Here is a 15,156-nt window from a genome sequence, read left to right as displayed (position 1 = left end):
CATTTATCAGTTGGAGAATGGCTCTTTTAAAAAATAAATTTGAATCAGTTCTTTATACATTTGAGAAATAAGGCCTTCATCAGAGAAACTTGCTTCAAAATTATTTTCCCAATTACTATTAATAACTGTATTTCCCCTATTTATTCTCTTCTTTCTCTTCTTTTACTCTGATCCTCTTCAAAAGTGTTTTGCTATTGACCACCCTTCTACCCCAAGATGTCTCCTTTTCTCACATCCCCATTCCCTTCCTACTTTCCAACAAGGTAAGATAGATTTCTATACCCATATTGAGTGTGTATGTTATTTCCTCTTTGAGACATTTCTGATGAAAATAAGGTTCAATAATTGTCCTTTCCTCTTTCTCCCTTTCTACTATAAAATCTTTGTTTTGCCTCTTTTATGGCAGATAATTTAATTCATTCCACTTCTCACTTTCCCATTCTCCCAGTACATTCCTCTCTCACCCCTTAATTTTTTTTTAGATATTATCCCTTCATATTAAATTCACACCTGTGCCCTCTGTCTCTCTGTCTCTGTTGTATGTATACACACACACACACACACACACACACACACACACACACATATATATATATTTCTAACTGCCATAATAATGAGAACATTCTCATGAGATACAATAATTATCTTCCCATGTAGGAACATAATCAGATAAAATTAATAAGACCTTTTTGATAAATCTTTCCTGATTACTTCCTCATGCTTCTCCTGAGTCCTGTATTTGAATGTCAAATTTTCTATTCAGCTTTGACCTTTTCATCCCTGAATATTTATAAGTTTTCTATTTTATTGAATGACCACCTGAAGGATTATACTCAATTTTGCTGGGTAGGTGACTCTTGGTTGTAATACTACCTCCATTTCTCTCCAGTATACCATATTCCAAGTCTTCCACTCCTTTAAAGTAGAAGCTGCTAAATTTTATGTTATCCTGACTGTGGCTCCACTATACTTGAACTATTTCCTTCTGGATGTTTGCAATATTTTCTTCTTGACCTGGGAGTTTAGGAATTTGGCTATAATATTCCTTAGAGTTTTCATCTTAGGATCTCTTTCAGGAGGTAATTAATAGATTCTTTTAATTTCTATTTTACCTCTGGTTCTAAAATATCAAGTCAATTTTCCTTGATATTCTTGAAGGATTATGTTTAGGCTCTTTTTTGGGTCATGGTTTTCAGGTAAACCAATAATTTTAAAATTATTTCTCCTGGATCTATTTTCCAGTTCAGTTGTTGGTCCAATGAGAATATTTCACATTATTTTCTATTTTTTTCAGTCCTTTTGTACAACTCTCATTTTTCCCCAATTTTTCCTCTAAATCTCTTACTTGATTTTCAAAATTCATTTTTAGCCCAATTCTTATTTTTCTTGGAGGTTTTGGATATAGGGACTTTGATTTTCTCATTTTTTTAGTGTGTTTTGATTTTCTTTGCCACCATAGTAACTTTTTATGATCTGAAACTTTTTCTGTTGTCTGCTTATTCTCCCAGACTATTACTCGGCTTTTAATTATTTATTAAAATAGGGTTATGTTTTCAGGAATGGAGGACATAATGTCCCAGGATTCAAGGGTTTTATGCAGCTATTTTCAGAGATCCTTCTAGGACCTGACCACAAGCATTTTTTTTTTTTTCTGCCTAGCAATTGTAAGGAGAGTACTTGTTTCATGATGTGGATATAAATTCTAGTATGCTAGATCAACAGACTCCTTCTTTAGTGTTACTAAAGAGACCTCTGGTGAGCTGAGGCTTCTGGAAGCTACCGCTTCCAGCACCATTCACTTTTAGTTTGCTGCTTTCCCAAGGCCCTCTCACTGTAGTTGAGACAAACCTTTCTTCTGGTTGTCTCTGTGCTGAGAGGTCTGGAAACCAGCAGTGCTACAGCTGATTCAGAGCCTCCAAAGTCCACTGATGCTTTGCTGGTACCTGGGCCGGGGTCAGGGCTACACAGGTTGGGGCTGTACAGGTACCAGACTGCATGCTGAACTGCTACCCTGGTGCCACAAACAACTTCTGCTGACTTTCTAAGGTATCTTCAGCTGGAAATTTTTTCCATTACATCTTTTTACATGTTCTAATGCTCTGAAATTTGTTTTGTCATTATTTAAAGGAATTTGGAGCAGTTTGGGGGAAAGCTCAGGTGAATCCCTGCCTTTAACCCACTATCTTGGCTCTGCCTCAAAATTTATTTATTTAAAACTTAAATACAAAATAGAAAAAGGAGGAAAAAAACATTGACATGCACACAGAAGAATGTAAGAGAGGATTCAAAATATAAAGCAAAAATTCAGTTTCAAGAAAGCCTATATAATAAATGCTACACATTATGTTCAGAAGTGAACTTTTTTTTGCTCCTTACAGGTTTTCTTTTTTTCACTGCTGTGAACTTTTAACTTGGTTCTTTCTCCCCCTTACTCCCACACCCAAGAAGGCTACAACTAAGCATATATTTACATATAAATATACATATAGGGACAGCTAGGTGGCGCAGTGGATAGAGTACTAGCCTTGAATTCAGGAGGACCCGAGTTCAAATTTGATCTCAGACACATAACACTTCCTAGCTGTGTGACCTTGGGCAAGTCACTTAACCCCAGCCTCAGGGGGATGGGGGGAATATATATATATATATATATATATATACATATAGATATACAAACATACATATATATATATAAATATATACATAGATATCTATAATTATACACACATATATGCATATACATTCATATATACCATATAATGCTTGTTTGTCCACTATTTCGCTGAAGGATAACATCTTCCTTCTGATAATTCTATTTTAATTTTAATTCTGCTATTACTACTCTATTTACTATTTGAGTTACTTATATAATATGGGAATGTGGGTAACATGACCATCGGCAAGTAACTCCCAAGCTCTATGAGCTGCATTTTTTTCACTGGTAAAATGGAGGCAATAATGTCAAGATCATGTATTTAAAACTTAAAACATTACATTTCAGCAATAGCCATCTTTACAACTCCTCCCCCATCCCCCCAAATAGCCATTTAATAATTGTTTGATAGCCACACTTCAGTTTTCTCAGGTGAAAAATGAAGAGGTTGGATTAGCTGAGCCCCAAGGTCCCTTCCAGCTATGAATTCTATGATACTAGTTAGGAAACAACACCCTGAATGCTGTACCTGTCAGAGGATGACTGATAATAGCAGAACAGAGAAATTAGAAACTCTTATCTTGGAGCATCCTCCAGCCCTGAAACTCCTTCTCCTATTGGTAACTTCTTCAGAGGATCTCCATTTGAGGGAGGGTCCAATATGGCTGTCATTCATTTTTCTAACATCAGTATTTCTGACTGTAGACTTTACCACCATGCCCCTAATAAGATATCTTACCTCAACCATCTCAGTTTTATTTTGTGTGGTCTTCTCTCATCATAATTAATATAAGCTCTTTGAGGACAAGGATAGACTTTCTTTTTGTCTGCATTTTAATGCCCAGATTTTAAAGTGAAAATTCAGTAAGCATTTAAAATAGATTTGTCAAATTATTATGAATAACTTATTAATTAATTCATAGCTCCACAATTCCCATTACCATTCATTCTTCTTTGTCTAAAATACTCCTTCATGACTACCACTGCCTTACATCTGTCTTTTTCCTTTATTAGAATGTAAGCTCCTTGAGGTCAGGGAGCACCTTGCCATTTTGTACTTGTATCCACAGAGTTTAACAATGTCAGATTTGATAAATGCTTTTTCATCCATTCATTTGTATAGCATTTTAAAAGGTCAGTTTAGGATAATGGATAGAGTCTTGGGGTAGTGCAGAATGTAGAGCTTGGAGTGAGGAAGACCTAAGTGAAAATCTAGCCTCAGACATTTACTAGCTGTGAGATCCTGGGCAAATTATTTAATACTGTTTGCCTCTGTTTTCTCATCTGTAAAATAGGCTGGGGAAGAAAATGGCAAATTATTTCAGAATCTTTGCCAAGAAAATCCCAAATGGAGTCACAAAGAGTCTGACATGACTGAAATGACTGAATGACATCATAGAAGCTTGGACCAAAGATCAGAAAAATCTGGTTCAAATACTGTTTTTAACACTTAAAGATGAGTGACCCTAGACAACTGTTAATCAGAAAAAATAAAGATTGAATCCTGACTGAAATGTTTACTAGCTGTGCGAACCTAGCTTCATAGGTCTCAGTCTCAGTTTCCTCTTCTATACAATGAGGATAATAATAGCATTTGACTCACAGGGTTGTTGTTAGGATCAAATGAGATAATATATATATAGTGATTTTGCAAATTCACAAGTGCTAATTAAATGTTAGCAATTATTACTTAATTTCTGTGTGTCCCAGGCAAGTATCTGGAAATTGTCAAGTTCTATTCTGCTTTAGTGAAAGAGATTCCCACACTAGGACTTTCTTCATGGTAAGGCAATTTTAGATCCTTCTTGTCCATAAGATTTAAGGTTTGCAAAATACCTTACGTTCATTTTCTATTTGAGTCGTATAACTTTCTTTCAAAGCTAATGGTATTACATGTATTATTTCCATTTTATAAATGAAGAAAATGAGGTTCAGAGAAGTTTAGTGACTTGGACATAGTTAGGAAATATGAGAGTCAAGAGCCAAACCCGATTTGTTCAGGCTCCATGTCCATAATTTTTTTCACTCTGCCTCCCAACATGAAGCTTTGGGGTTTGGGGTCTCAGCTGAGCCCCAGATATACAGCCACATGTGACTTTTTTACTGTGCCAACTGTTCTGTTAAAATTTGCCAGCAGTAAGGCAAAACAATAGAAATCTGCTAGAGAGAAATGACTTAGTTTTAAAACCAGAAGAGGGGTCCATTTCAGTAGTTACAAAATACAACATCCTAGCTGGGAAATATTTTTAAGACCTATATTGGTTTTATACCATAACATCTCAAGTTATTGCTTTTAAGTCAGGGAAAAAAAAGTACTTTGGTTATCAAGTATATTTTGGTGAATAGTGGGAGTCTAGAGACTTTGAATTCTAGTTTCAGCTCCACCCCTAAGCTGCTCTATAATCTTAGACATACCATGTAACTAATCTGGTCCTTGATTTACCCATTTTACTTATTCTCTTCATCTAGGCTTCTAATGTCATTAGTGTAGGACCTTTACTAATGGAATTTCCTTCCAACATAGAAAATGGCAACTGTAAATACTTCAAACTGAGAGCTTGAATGATTTTTCCATTGTCACAAAGACTGCATGTCTAAGGGGTTAAATTTGAATTGAGATCTTCATGACTACCCATTCTTCCCATTTTAGAAAGAGGTAAATACTACTTCCCTACCTCACAGGGATAGTGTGCAGCATTTTTCTAGTGATGAAAGACAATTGCAGTCCTACTTTGGGTTATATGGTGAAAATGAATCCTAAAAACTTGCTGGTTCATTCATTCACTTAAAAAGCACTACAGACACTTCTTTTTGCTTGAGTAATTTTTATGAAATCCCATCTTGAATCTGAGCTGAGGTGTTTCTACCTATGTTTGTGCATGCTTATATGCAAAGTGTGTATGGTGTATGTTCAGAACCAAGGCTGCAGTAAAGTAATGTGATGCAACATGGGCAACTGCTACCCAAAACACCTTGGATTCATTATGCATTTGATTTTGAATTAATTTTTGGTTGTTGCATTCAGAAACTGCTGCCAAATTTTTCACAACTCCCATATTCAGTTATGTGCTCATGACCCACAATTTAAAAAGCTCTGCCATAAAGGGCACCCACAATACACCTTAGAAAAGCAAAGAAACCTTTTGTAATGTGAACCATTGGCCTGTAATTTATCTATTTTTATTTAATTTTTTATGTGTCCTTAAAGCACATTTATAATATAAAGTGCTATATTAATGCTTACCAAATAGTTCAACAATCCTGAGACAATTATTTCATAGACTATTATCACAATTTTTCAGATGAGAATACTGCAGGTAAAGGGATTTCATAGGTCATGGATATAGAACTGGAAGCCATCTAGTCCAGCCCCCTCATTTGACAGATGAGGAAACTTCATTTTAGGGCACTTAGGTGACTTTTCCAGGGAGCACATAGGTGATGTAGAGAAGAACTGTGTCCACCATCAAAAAGCAAGAAATGTCACAGTTAGGATTCAGATGCACATCTCCTGAATAATGACCAATATTTTTATTTACTATAGAATGCAGTCTCTATTTGTCTTCGTAGTCTTCGTAGATCCCATTTGGAGTTTTCTAGACAAAGACACTAAGATGGTTTGCCATTTTCTTCTCCACCCATTTTACAGATGAGGAAACTGAGGCAAACAGTAACTTGGCCAGAACCATACAGCAAGTAAGTTATCTGAGATCAGATTTGAACTCAGGAAGAGCAGTCTTCCTAACTTCAAGCCCAGCAGTCTGTCCATTGCACCACCTAACTGCCCCTTATTTCTCTCCATTATTAGAATTTTACATAGAATTCTATAGAATTATTATAGAATTCTACAATAAAATTGCTTTTCAAAATGTAATATACAATTCTAAAGAAACATTAGGCCCCAAAGTGAATGCTGCCAGCTGTACTTTTTACATAAATGGCATTTCCTTGTTTTACATTTATGACACCCTGTAGAATGTAATAAACTCCTAGGGAGGAGGGGGAACAGAAACCATTTCTCTTTTGTCTTTTTATTTCCTGAGTACAGTGCTTGGCACATAGTAGGCTTTTAAGAAATATTTGCTGAATGGAATTTAATGGAAAAGAAGACATATCTAGGTCTTATTAGAAAATAAATGGTATTAAGACATGTTTCAATTTGACAGTGTAAGTGAACTACACTTTACACACCTACCTTTACCTCCATCCTTTTCCCCAGAAAAAATCACATTCAGAAGGAAGTCTTTCTAGGATATTAGAGGAAAAACTGAATGTTAATCTAATGAATGGTATACTCTTTCAGGCACTCCCTGGTCACCCGTGATATTTGCTATTTAAAAGACTTTAATAGTAGGCAACAGCTACTTTCTCAAAGGAACTAGTAGTAGACTTTGTTCCAAAATAAAAGGAATAAGAGAGTGAAAACTTGTAAGAATTGAATTAATATGATCCTTCCTCATCAGAAGGCCATCTGAGCATTCCTTGGAGAAGAAAATGGCAAACTATTCCAGTATTTTGGCCTAGAAAGCCCCAAATTTGGTCTTGGCTCCCACCCACTAACAAGGTTGTACACCTTATTGAGTGACTTTTCCCAAGAACATGCTGTAGGATGCCTTTAAAGATAATAAAACTAGAAGCATTATTCCCATTGACACATTGGCTCACCAAGCCATCCCATGGACCCAGCATCATGTTTCCTAGGATAATTATCACCAAGTTCCCTCAATTTTCTAACTATTGTTTTATAGCATGTACTTAGCTTAAAAAAATGTAGAAATCAAGATAGCTTTGAAAAATACTGATCCTTACCATTTGGGGCCCAAGGTTTAGTGGCTCAATGATGGTTATAATAGAGATTAGGATCATAATCCACAAAAGTTTTTATCCTTCAAAAGGAATAGATCCAGAGACAGAATGAAATATATGATGTAGGTTTTTTGTTATGTGGAAATAAATACTTCCCCTTTTATTAATTTTTGCACATGATTAAATTATTAAATTATGATTGTCCTTGGCAAAGGTAATTTACTGAGACATACAACTAATTCTATAATGATTGGTAAAGTCTAGTAGGTGGGGATGATATTTCTCTATGTCCCATCCCTGAGGACTATCAGAAAACCTAACTCCCTCATTTTGCTCACAATCTATCTTGATTCTTTTAGGCCTAGAATAGTCATTCTTGGCCCTGATTTGGATTTTGTTCATGGTGATATTCACATCTTATAAAATAACCATAAAGAATACAAAAAAGGATGAAAGATTTTTATTTTTTTTGTTAGTTGGGAGGAAATGAAGTAGTTATTAAACCGTCTGCTCCTAGTTACATAGGGAAGTTCCAAGGAATGACTATACTTTCTCTTATATGACCATGGACACAATTGATCGTAAAAGCTAAAGAGAAGCAATTATTTTTTAATAACAGATGAGTGCTAATCTTAGAATCAGGAAGGCTTGGATTCAAATCCCCCCTCAGGTTTTTATTTGTTGTGGTGGTTCAGCCATTTTTCATATGTATTTTAACTCTTAGGGATCTTATTTGGGTTTGCTTGGCAAAGATACTGGAGTGGTTTACCATTTCCTTCTCCAGGTCATTTTACAGTTGAGGAAATTAAAGCAAACAGTTAAATAACTCGCCCAGAGTCATATAACTATTAAGTGTCTGAGGTTTGAAGCTTGAGATTTGAACTCACAAGAATGAGTCTTCCTGACACCAGGTCCCATACTCTATCCACTATGCCCCAGTTTCTTAAACTGTGGTTCAAAACCCCATATGGAGTCTCATAACTGAATGTGGGGGTCATGAAATTATGATTATCAATAGTTTCTTTGTATACCTATTTTATAAACCTATATACCCAGTCACATAAAAATTTCTTGGATGAAAAGGGGGCACAAGGAAAAAAAGTTTAAGAAGCCCTGCACTATACCACCTATCTGACTCCAAATTCTAATTAGTTTTGGGAACCTGGGTAAGTCATCACCCAGTTTCTTCTTCTAAAAGAGAAAAGCAATAGCATCTACCTCATAAAGTGGTTGTGAGGATAAAAGAGGATAATATCCACACCTTGAAATCTTTAAAGATTAATAAAAATGAGCTATTATTTTTCTTGATCATGACAAACATGTTCTAGGGAAAACCAATTGTAAATCTAATTTTAAAACCATCTGTTTCAAATATCCCATAAACTCTTTGTTCTTTGAATTTCTGAAATCCATTGTCTGTGTGGCTTATTCAAAACATACACTGGCATTGTTAGCTGCCTTTTTATGTATCTATTGTTTTATCTCCCTAACTAAAAGCTAGGATTCTGAAGACAAGGACTTTCTGGAGCCTTCATTGTATTCTCTTTAATGCCCAGAGAAGAATATTGCACAAAGCAGGGACTCAGCACATATTTGACACTTGCTTGCTTAATGTATTTGTAGATGAGAGTTGAAATGCACTTAAAATCTTTATTTCAGCCATTTACAAAGTATACAGTATTTACAGTATTCAGATATCCATTACACCCATTTTAAAATGGGAATGTTGTGGAGAATCTAAAAATAAATATATAGCATATAGGGATTAAATACACATGATTGCTTTTTGTACTTCATGAAGCTGCTGATGGTGACATTTTCTAGGAGAATTAATGTGGTGGAAAGGCCAGACTAGCAATGTGCCTTTTATGTAAATAACCCATCCCTCCATTGGGTACTCTAGGGGTATGGGGAAGTCCTGGAATGTATAGCTTACTGTATTCTTTTATACAAGAAAAAAAAAAAAACCTATCCACAATCCATCCCAATGGATGCATACAGAACCAGGTTTTCAGATCTGTCAGTGAATCCTGGCCTAGAGATATTGTTCAAGTCCATTGATTTGACCACTCACATTAATGGATTCTGCACGATATATAGCCAGACAGACTATGTGAGATCACTTTGTTCATTGGGGCCAACTTTTGTGTTTTCTCTCTTATTCAAATGGCCATGCATTACTTTGAAAGCAATCAATGGAGAGAAATCCATGCATGCAAATCTATCTGTAGACATGAAGGACATCAACACCTCCGTTATATTTTATAGCATCTTTAGTAGCAACATCAAAATGTCACCTCTTTCAGCAAGAGGAATGAGGCAAATGTACAGAAAGAAGCAAAAGGTCAGGTCAGAGTCCTGGATTGATGGCTATCTGCCTGAGCAGGGTTACATGACTTCCACATAGCAGGTTGGCAGAAGTCCACGATATCCGGCCACTGGGCAGAATTCCGAGGGCTGAACAGTTCGTCCCTCTTTCTTTCCACATTCTTATACACCAACAGGACTTGTGATTTCATCAGTAACCCCTCTATCAGTGTATATCACATCCCTTCCATGACTCAATAGACAGTCTTATCCCAACATACATTCTTAAAACTGCAAAGAGTACAAGTTGCCCCATAGCCCAATGGGTAAATATCTAATTATACTCTGAGGTAGTTTGATGTTGTGAATAAACTTCCCTGACCTTTAGAAACGAGTTCCAAGAATTGTCCCCTTTGTACTGATGAGGGCTCCTGGATTAAATCAAGCCACATTTAATGTGAAAAGGAGAGACTTTGCTTTAGATCCCTGTAGCAAATCCACTAATGCTGAAGATTAAATGCTCTATTTCTCCAATATCTATCATGATCCCTAGGGTACCCCTTACTGTAAACATTCTAGGGCTTTTTTTTGCCATGTAAACAACTGAATAATTTCCTCACTTGCCTTGTGTGGTAAGATACACAAGTACTATCTCTCTTAAATTAGAATGTCAAGAGACAGTAACCTAAAGTCTGGCATTTTGAATAGTCAGACCCATGTTAGATCACACCATAGGATCACAGAATTAGAGCTAGGAGGAATGTCAGAGGCCATCTAGTCCAAGTTCCTAATTTTACAGGTGAGGAAATTGAAATTATATGACTTGCCTGAGTTTCACACAGTGAATAATCACCAAAAGCAGGGTTCAATCCCAGATTCTCTGATTCCAGAGTTAATATTCTTTTCACCTCCCTTCCTCATGCTGGATTAAAATTCCATATTTTAGTGTTAGAAATTTATAGCCAAAAAATTCCCAATATGAATACCTGGATGCAGCACTTTTAAGTAATTTTCAGAGATAACTCCCTGCTGCAATTGCATTGTGTACTCTCAATGTGAATCTATGCAGAAACTCAGAACAATAATGATTATCATGTGCAAATGCTCCTAGAGCAACCCTGCCGAGGAAACAATACTTAATATCTTTTGAGATAAAACATGTTTAGCTCAAGCAACACAAGGCAATTTTTTTTCAGCACTGGTGCAAAGAATAATTGATGACTTTCAACAAAAATATATTACAAGTTTTACTGCTCTTTAAAAAATAACTTCTCTCTGAACATGGTCTGAACAATGGATTTTTTATAATACATTATCATTTTAGTTATGTCATAGAAAAATAAATATTGTATAAATGATTTACAAGAAAAAAAAAAAAGAAAAATAGCAACATAGAATGTCAAAAAATATAAAGATGGTGAAAACTTCACCCTCTACCTCAGGAGCAAACATCCCCCAAAATGAGAGTTTGCAATTGCTAAGGCCCCTTTATACCTACTCCCTATAGCACCTTTCCCCGCTACTCATACCCAATAGTCTTCCCTGCCTCCCAGTCCACAAATATCAACCAATGATTCTGTCCCAGTGCTACAATCTTCTACTTAGAAATTCTCTGTGAAGATAATAGGAACTCAGTGGTAGGTAAACGACAGGTGGAAGGGCGACTCTACTGATATTTCATGGGCTCTACTCTTCCCTGTAAATGGAGGAGAGGGATGACTGAGCACTTTACTGAGCTCAGAGGGAATGGTGCTATCCATCAAGCTCTTCTTTCCTTCAGCCTCTGATCTACTGGGATCAGAAGCAGGAAAAAACTAGCAGCTTTTCATTCTTGCTATGAGAACCCTACACAGAGACTTCAATTAAAATGTAGTTTATAAGCTCATTACAGGTAGGGAGATTGTTTTATTATTTCTATCCCCAGTGCCTGTCCAGTGCCTGTCATAGAATAGGCATTTAATAAACACTTGATTGATCCTTGATGTGACAAAAATGGACAGAAGCTAGAATTCCCATCACCTTTAAAGTCTTATACACAGGGCCAAGTATAGTCATAATATAAATATTTGACCGAGATATACTGGGGCAAAGTTTTTCTCTCAAATGCTCTCCATATACACCAATATCTTTATAATTCTTACTACCTCTCACAGAACTGAGTAAGATTAAAAACGTACAGAGATGGATTTGATCTTCAGATAAATCCTTTCTGTGGGGTATTGTGTTTGTTTGGGGTTTTTTTATAATTCTTATTTGTAAAAAGTTACTTAACCCTTCCAGATATCTAAGCAAAAGGCTTCTAGGAAAACCATACCGTTTCCATTAAAACTAAAAAAAGAAAATCTAAACATAAATTGATGGTTGCAGCTAAATAAATGTAGAACCAGACCAGAGAGGAGAAAAGGTTTTGTCATACAAAACTCAGATACTCATGCTGGGAACAGACTGGTTTGGAAGAGGGCTTTGGAAGAGTAATGATCACAATGGAATAATTTTTCTTTCCTAACTTGAAGCAGTAATATTTGGCTGGCATAATCCCAAACACCTAAAAATCTTAGTAACTGGAACATCCTTAAATATTATAATTTTAAACATATGCTATAGTTAGGCCGATTGCATGTGTAGGATGTTTCTTCCTTCCAGATTTTCTTGGTTCACTAGATAAATGGCACCTCAGAGTCATTAGGAGGTTAATCCCAATAATATACACAAACATGACATCATTACTGACATATGATGGAAGTGGCCAGTTGTCTGATTGATGGGAGATGTTGTGGCAAATATTGCATCTGTTTCATTCCGGGGCAGTGGCAAATTACATATATTTCCTTCACAGCAAGAAGTACAGACCTAAAAAAAAGAAAGAAAGAAAAACAGTGGTGAGAAAACATCAGGATGAAGCCAGAGAGAGATTTTTAGAGAGAACAATAGTCCAACTCACAGAAAAGATCATTTAAACCCCAAAATAAGGAAGAGTTCTGGAAAGGAAATGGCCTGCTCTCCTTTGGTTGAATATGATAATTAGCGATAGAGTTTAAGGAATCCAAGTTCTGGCATTGAATATGATGTAGCTTTTATGTTATAACCTCATTTCTCTCTATCAATACAATAAAGATGTGTATGCTTTCATTTTTATACAAGCTATTTACTCTCAAATTTCCTTAAGAAGTTATAGTGTGAAATGCTTTTGACCAAGGAGCAATTTTGTCCAGATTTTTCAGATCAGAATTAATGAGCTAATTGTCTCCATATCCCATTCTCTGAGTTCAAATTGTAAGGAAAGATGGCACCTGTTAGTGTTTAATTGTTGTTTGTCTCATTTTCTCTTTATCTAAGCATGAGTCAATCTCTGTCGATACCTAATGGAGGATTTGTTAGGGATGTATCTAAGATTTCTAATATTTTTTTTCCTTCCTTCCTTCATTCCCTTCATCCCTTTCTTTCTCCCTCCTTCCTTCATTCCTTCCTTCTCTTTCTCTCTCCCTCTCACCCTGAGGTCACAAAGAGTCACACACAACTGAAAAGATAAAATAAAATAAAATAAACAAATAACTGATACATGGGGATAACCAGGAGAGTATATTTCCTCGAAGAAAAAAAAAGACTGCTAAAGGAAGCAGCAACTCAGTAGGCTCTGCGGAATGAATTGTGGCCAAAGCCTGGTATATAATTTATTAGAATACCATATGATTTGTACCAATCATGTTCATTTGGTCCCTGACCTTTTGTCCTTCTTGTTCTAAATCTACACAACCAGTAGACAAGCATTCTTCCAGAGGCACACAGCGTTTGGTGACTGATAGGCTGTTTCCAGTGGTTTCCATGATGTGTTGAGTGTAGCAGTATCTGGTCTCTGTCAAACAAAGAAAAAACTTTTTTTTATTTGAGAGGGGGAAAAGCCAGCTCAACATACCTAAGAGTCAAAACTCTTATACATACAGAATAGTGGGGAGATACACTTTCACCTCAAAGAAGAGACATTAATCATAATTTGCATAATCAATCATAATTGCTTGCTATACCAACGCAAGGATTATTTTATCTTTTAATTTTCAGCATCTCAGAATTTTTATACAATCCCACTCACTTTCTATTTTTGTCAGCTTCGATAGATATTGGCCTTCTAAATAACATGGATCTGGGTCTTTTTCATAGCTCTAATAAAAGATGGGTATAATTCTCTCTTTGTGAAAATAGGGACATCTGCTATTTTTGTTGTTGTTGAGTGGAGAAATAAGGTGTTGTGATAAGGACTTTAAAGAGGGTTGAAAAATCAATTCAAACAATCATTTATTAAGAAGCAATTACATTCAAACTACTATCAAGAGCTATGATCAATCAATTGGTATAATAGATAAAGAAACTTATGAATTCATAGGGACATGTATTCAAGTCCCACTTTTAATCCTATTACATAGCTTCTTATCTGACCTAGACAACAGTCCAAGATTTGGCCTCTAAATTTAGTTTCATGGTTCATAGTTAGCAGTCCATGGGTCTCTTCTCAAAGCAATGTTTTTAATGAATAAAATAAAATACTCATGATTACAATGGAAACCAATTATATTGAATTATAGTTACCAGTATACCAAAAAATATTCACAGCCCTCTTGAGGGTTTGTGGAGACCCCTGATCTAAGAGTATAAGTTGTAGAGTATTAATTAGTAAATTAGTAAAGAGAAGTTTCTTCTTTTGAGGAATTTTCTGTACCAATGAAATCACAGGACCAGTCCCCTTTCCCAAACATATAAGGTTCTTTGAGAGCTGGCTTTGAGAGCCAGCGATGTAATTTCATCAGAATAGAAATGAGCAATCTACAAATTCCTACCACTGATGAGTCTTTAACTATCATCTTATGAGAATTGCCTGGACCACTGAGAGGTTAATAGCAAAGCATTAGAGGCAGGTCTTCCCAAGTGAATCGTGGATAGTGGATAACTATCAAGCTGGGGACACAAAGGCAGAGATGAAATACAGTTCCTAGTCTCAAGAAGCTAATGTCCTATTGGGAGAAACAAAAGAAAGTCAACAGATATGCAAATGCAAAGGAGACAGTGCTCACAACTAGTATTTTGACTCATATTTGAGAAATGCAGGTCTAATGGAATAGGAATAACTTAGCTTGGGGAACTAGGTAACTATGGTCTTCTAGTATATGAAATCCATAAAAGTTGAAGACTGAATAAATTAACACTGCATTATAAAGAATTTTTCATAGGTACAAGACAAAATTTCTTAATAATCAAGTTGCCTAGATGTATATATAGTTTAAAAATAAAAACTGAAAAAAATTCAATTTAGATATTTATTAAATCTCAGTATAAAATGGGTTCAGTTCCATGCTTCATAGCTCTCACTTGAACCTTTGTAAGTTAAACAGTGTTTTGTA

At 35.7% G+C, this 15,156-nt stretch overlaps 1 protein-coding gene across 4 annotated transcripts in view; it reads right to left on the bottom strand.

Moving 5' to 3' along the window:
* Positions 1-9,095: 9,095 nt before the first annotated feature.
* The window catches only part of LYPD6 (LY6/PLAUR domain containing 6), a 153,956-nt gene continuing 147,895 nt past the window's right edge, over positions 9,096-15,156 (bottom strand). For all 4 annotated transcript variants that reach the window (XM_074302197.1, XM_074302198.1, XM_074302199.1 and 1 more), the window contains 2 exons: positions 13,489-13,619; positions 9,096-12,616 (listed from right to left, as the gene is read on the bottom strand). In XM_074302197.1, the coding sequence (XP_074158298.1) occupies positions 12,449-12,616; positions 13,489-13,619 (299 nt within the window). In that variant the 3' untranslated portion in view covers positions 9,096-12,448. The remainder of the gene's footprint in view (positions 12,617-13,488; positions 13,620-15,156) is intronic.

The sequence above is a fragment of the Sminthopsis crassicaudata genome, chromosome 3 (genome assembly GCF_048593235.1).
Source record: "Sminthopsis crassicaudata isolate SCR6 chromosome 3, ASM4859323v1, whole genome shotgun sequence".
Taxonomy (NCBI): Eukaryota; Metazoa; Chordata; class Mammalia; order Dasyuromorphia; family Dasyuridae; genus Sminthopsis; species Sminthopsis crassicaudata.
This window is presented reverse-complemented; position numbering and strand designations above follow the sequence as displayed.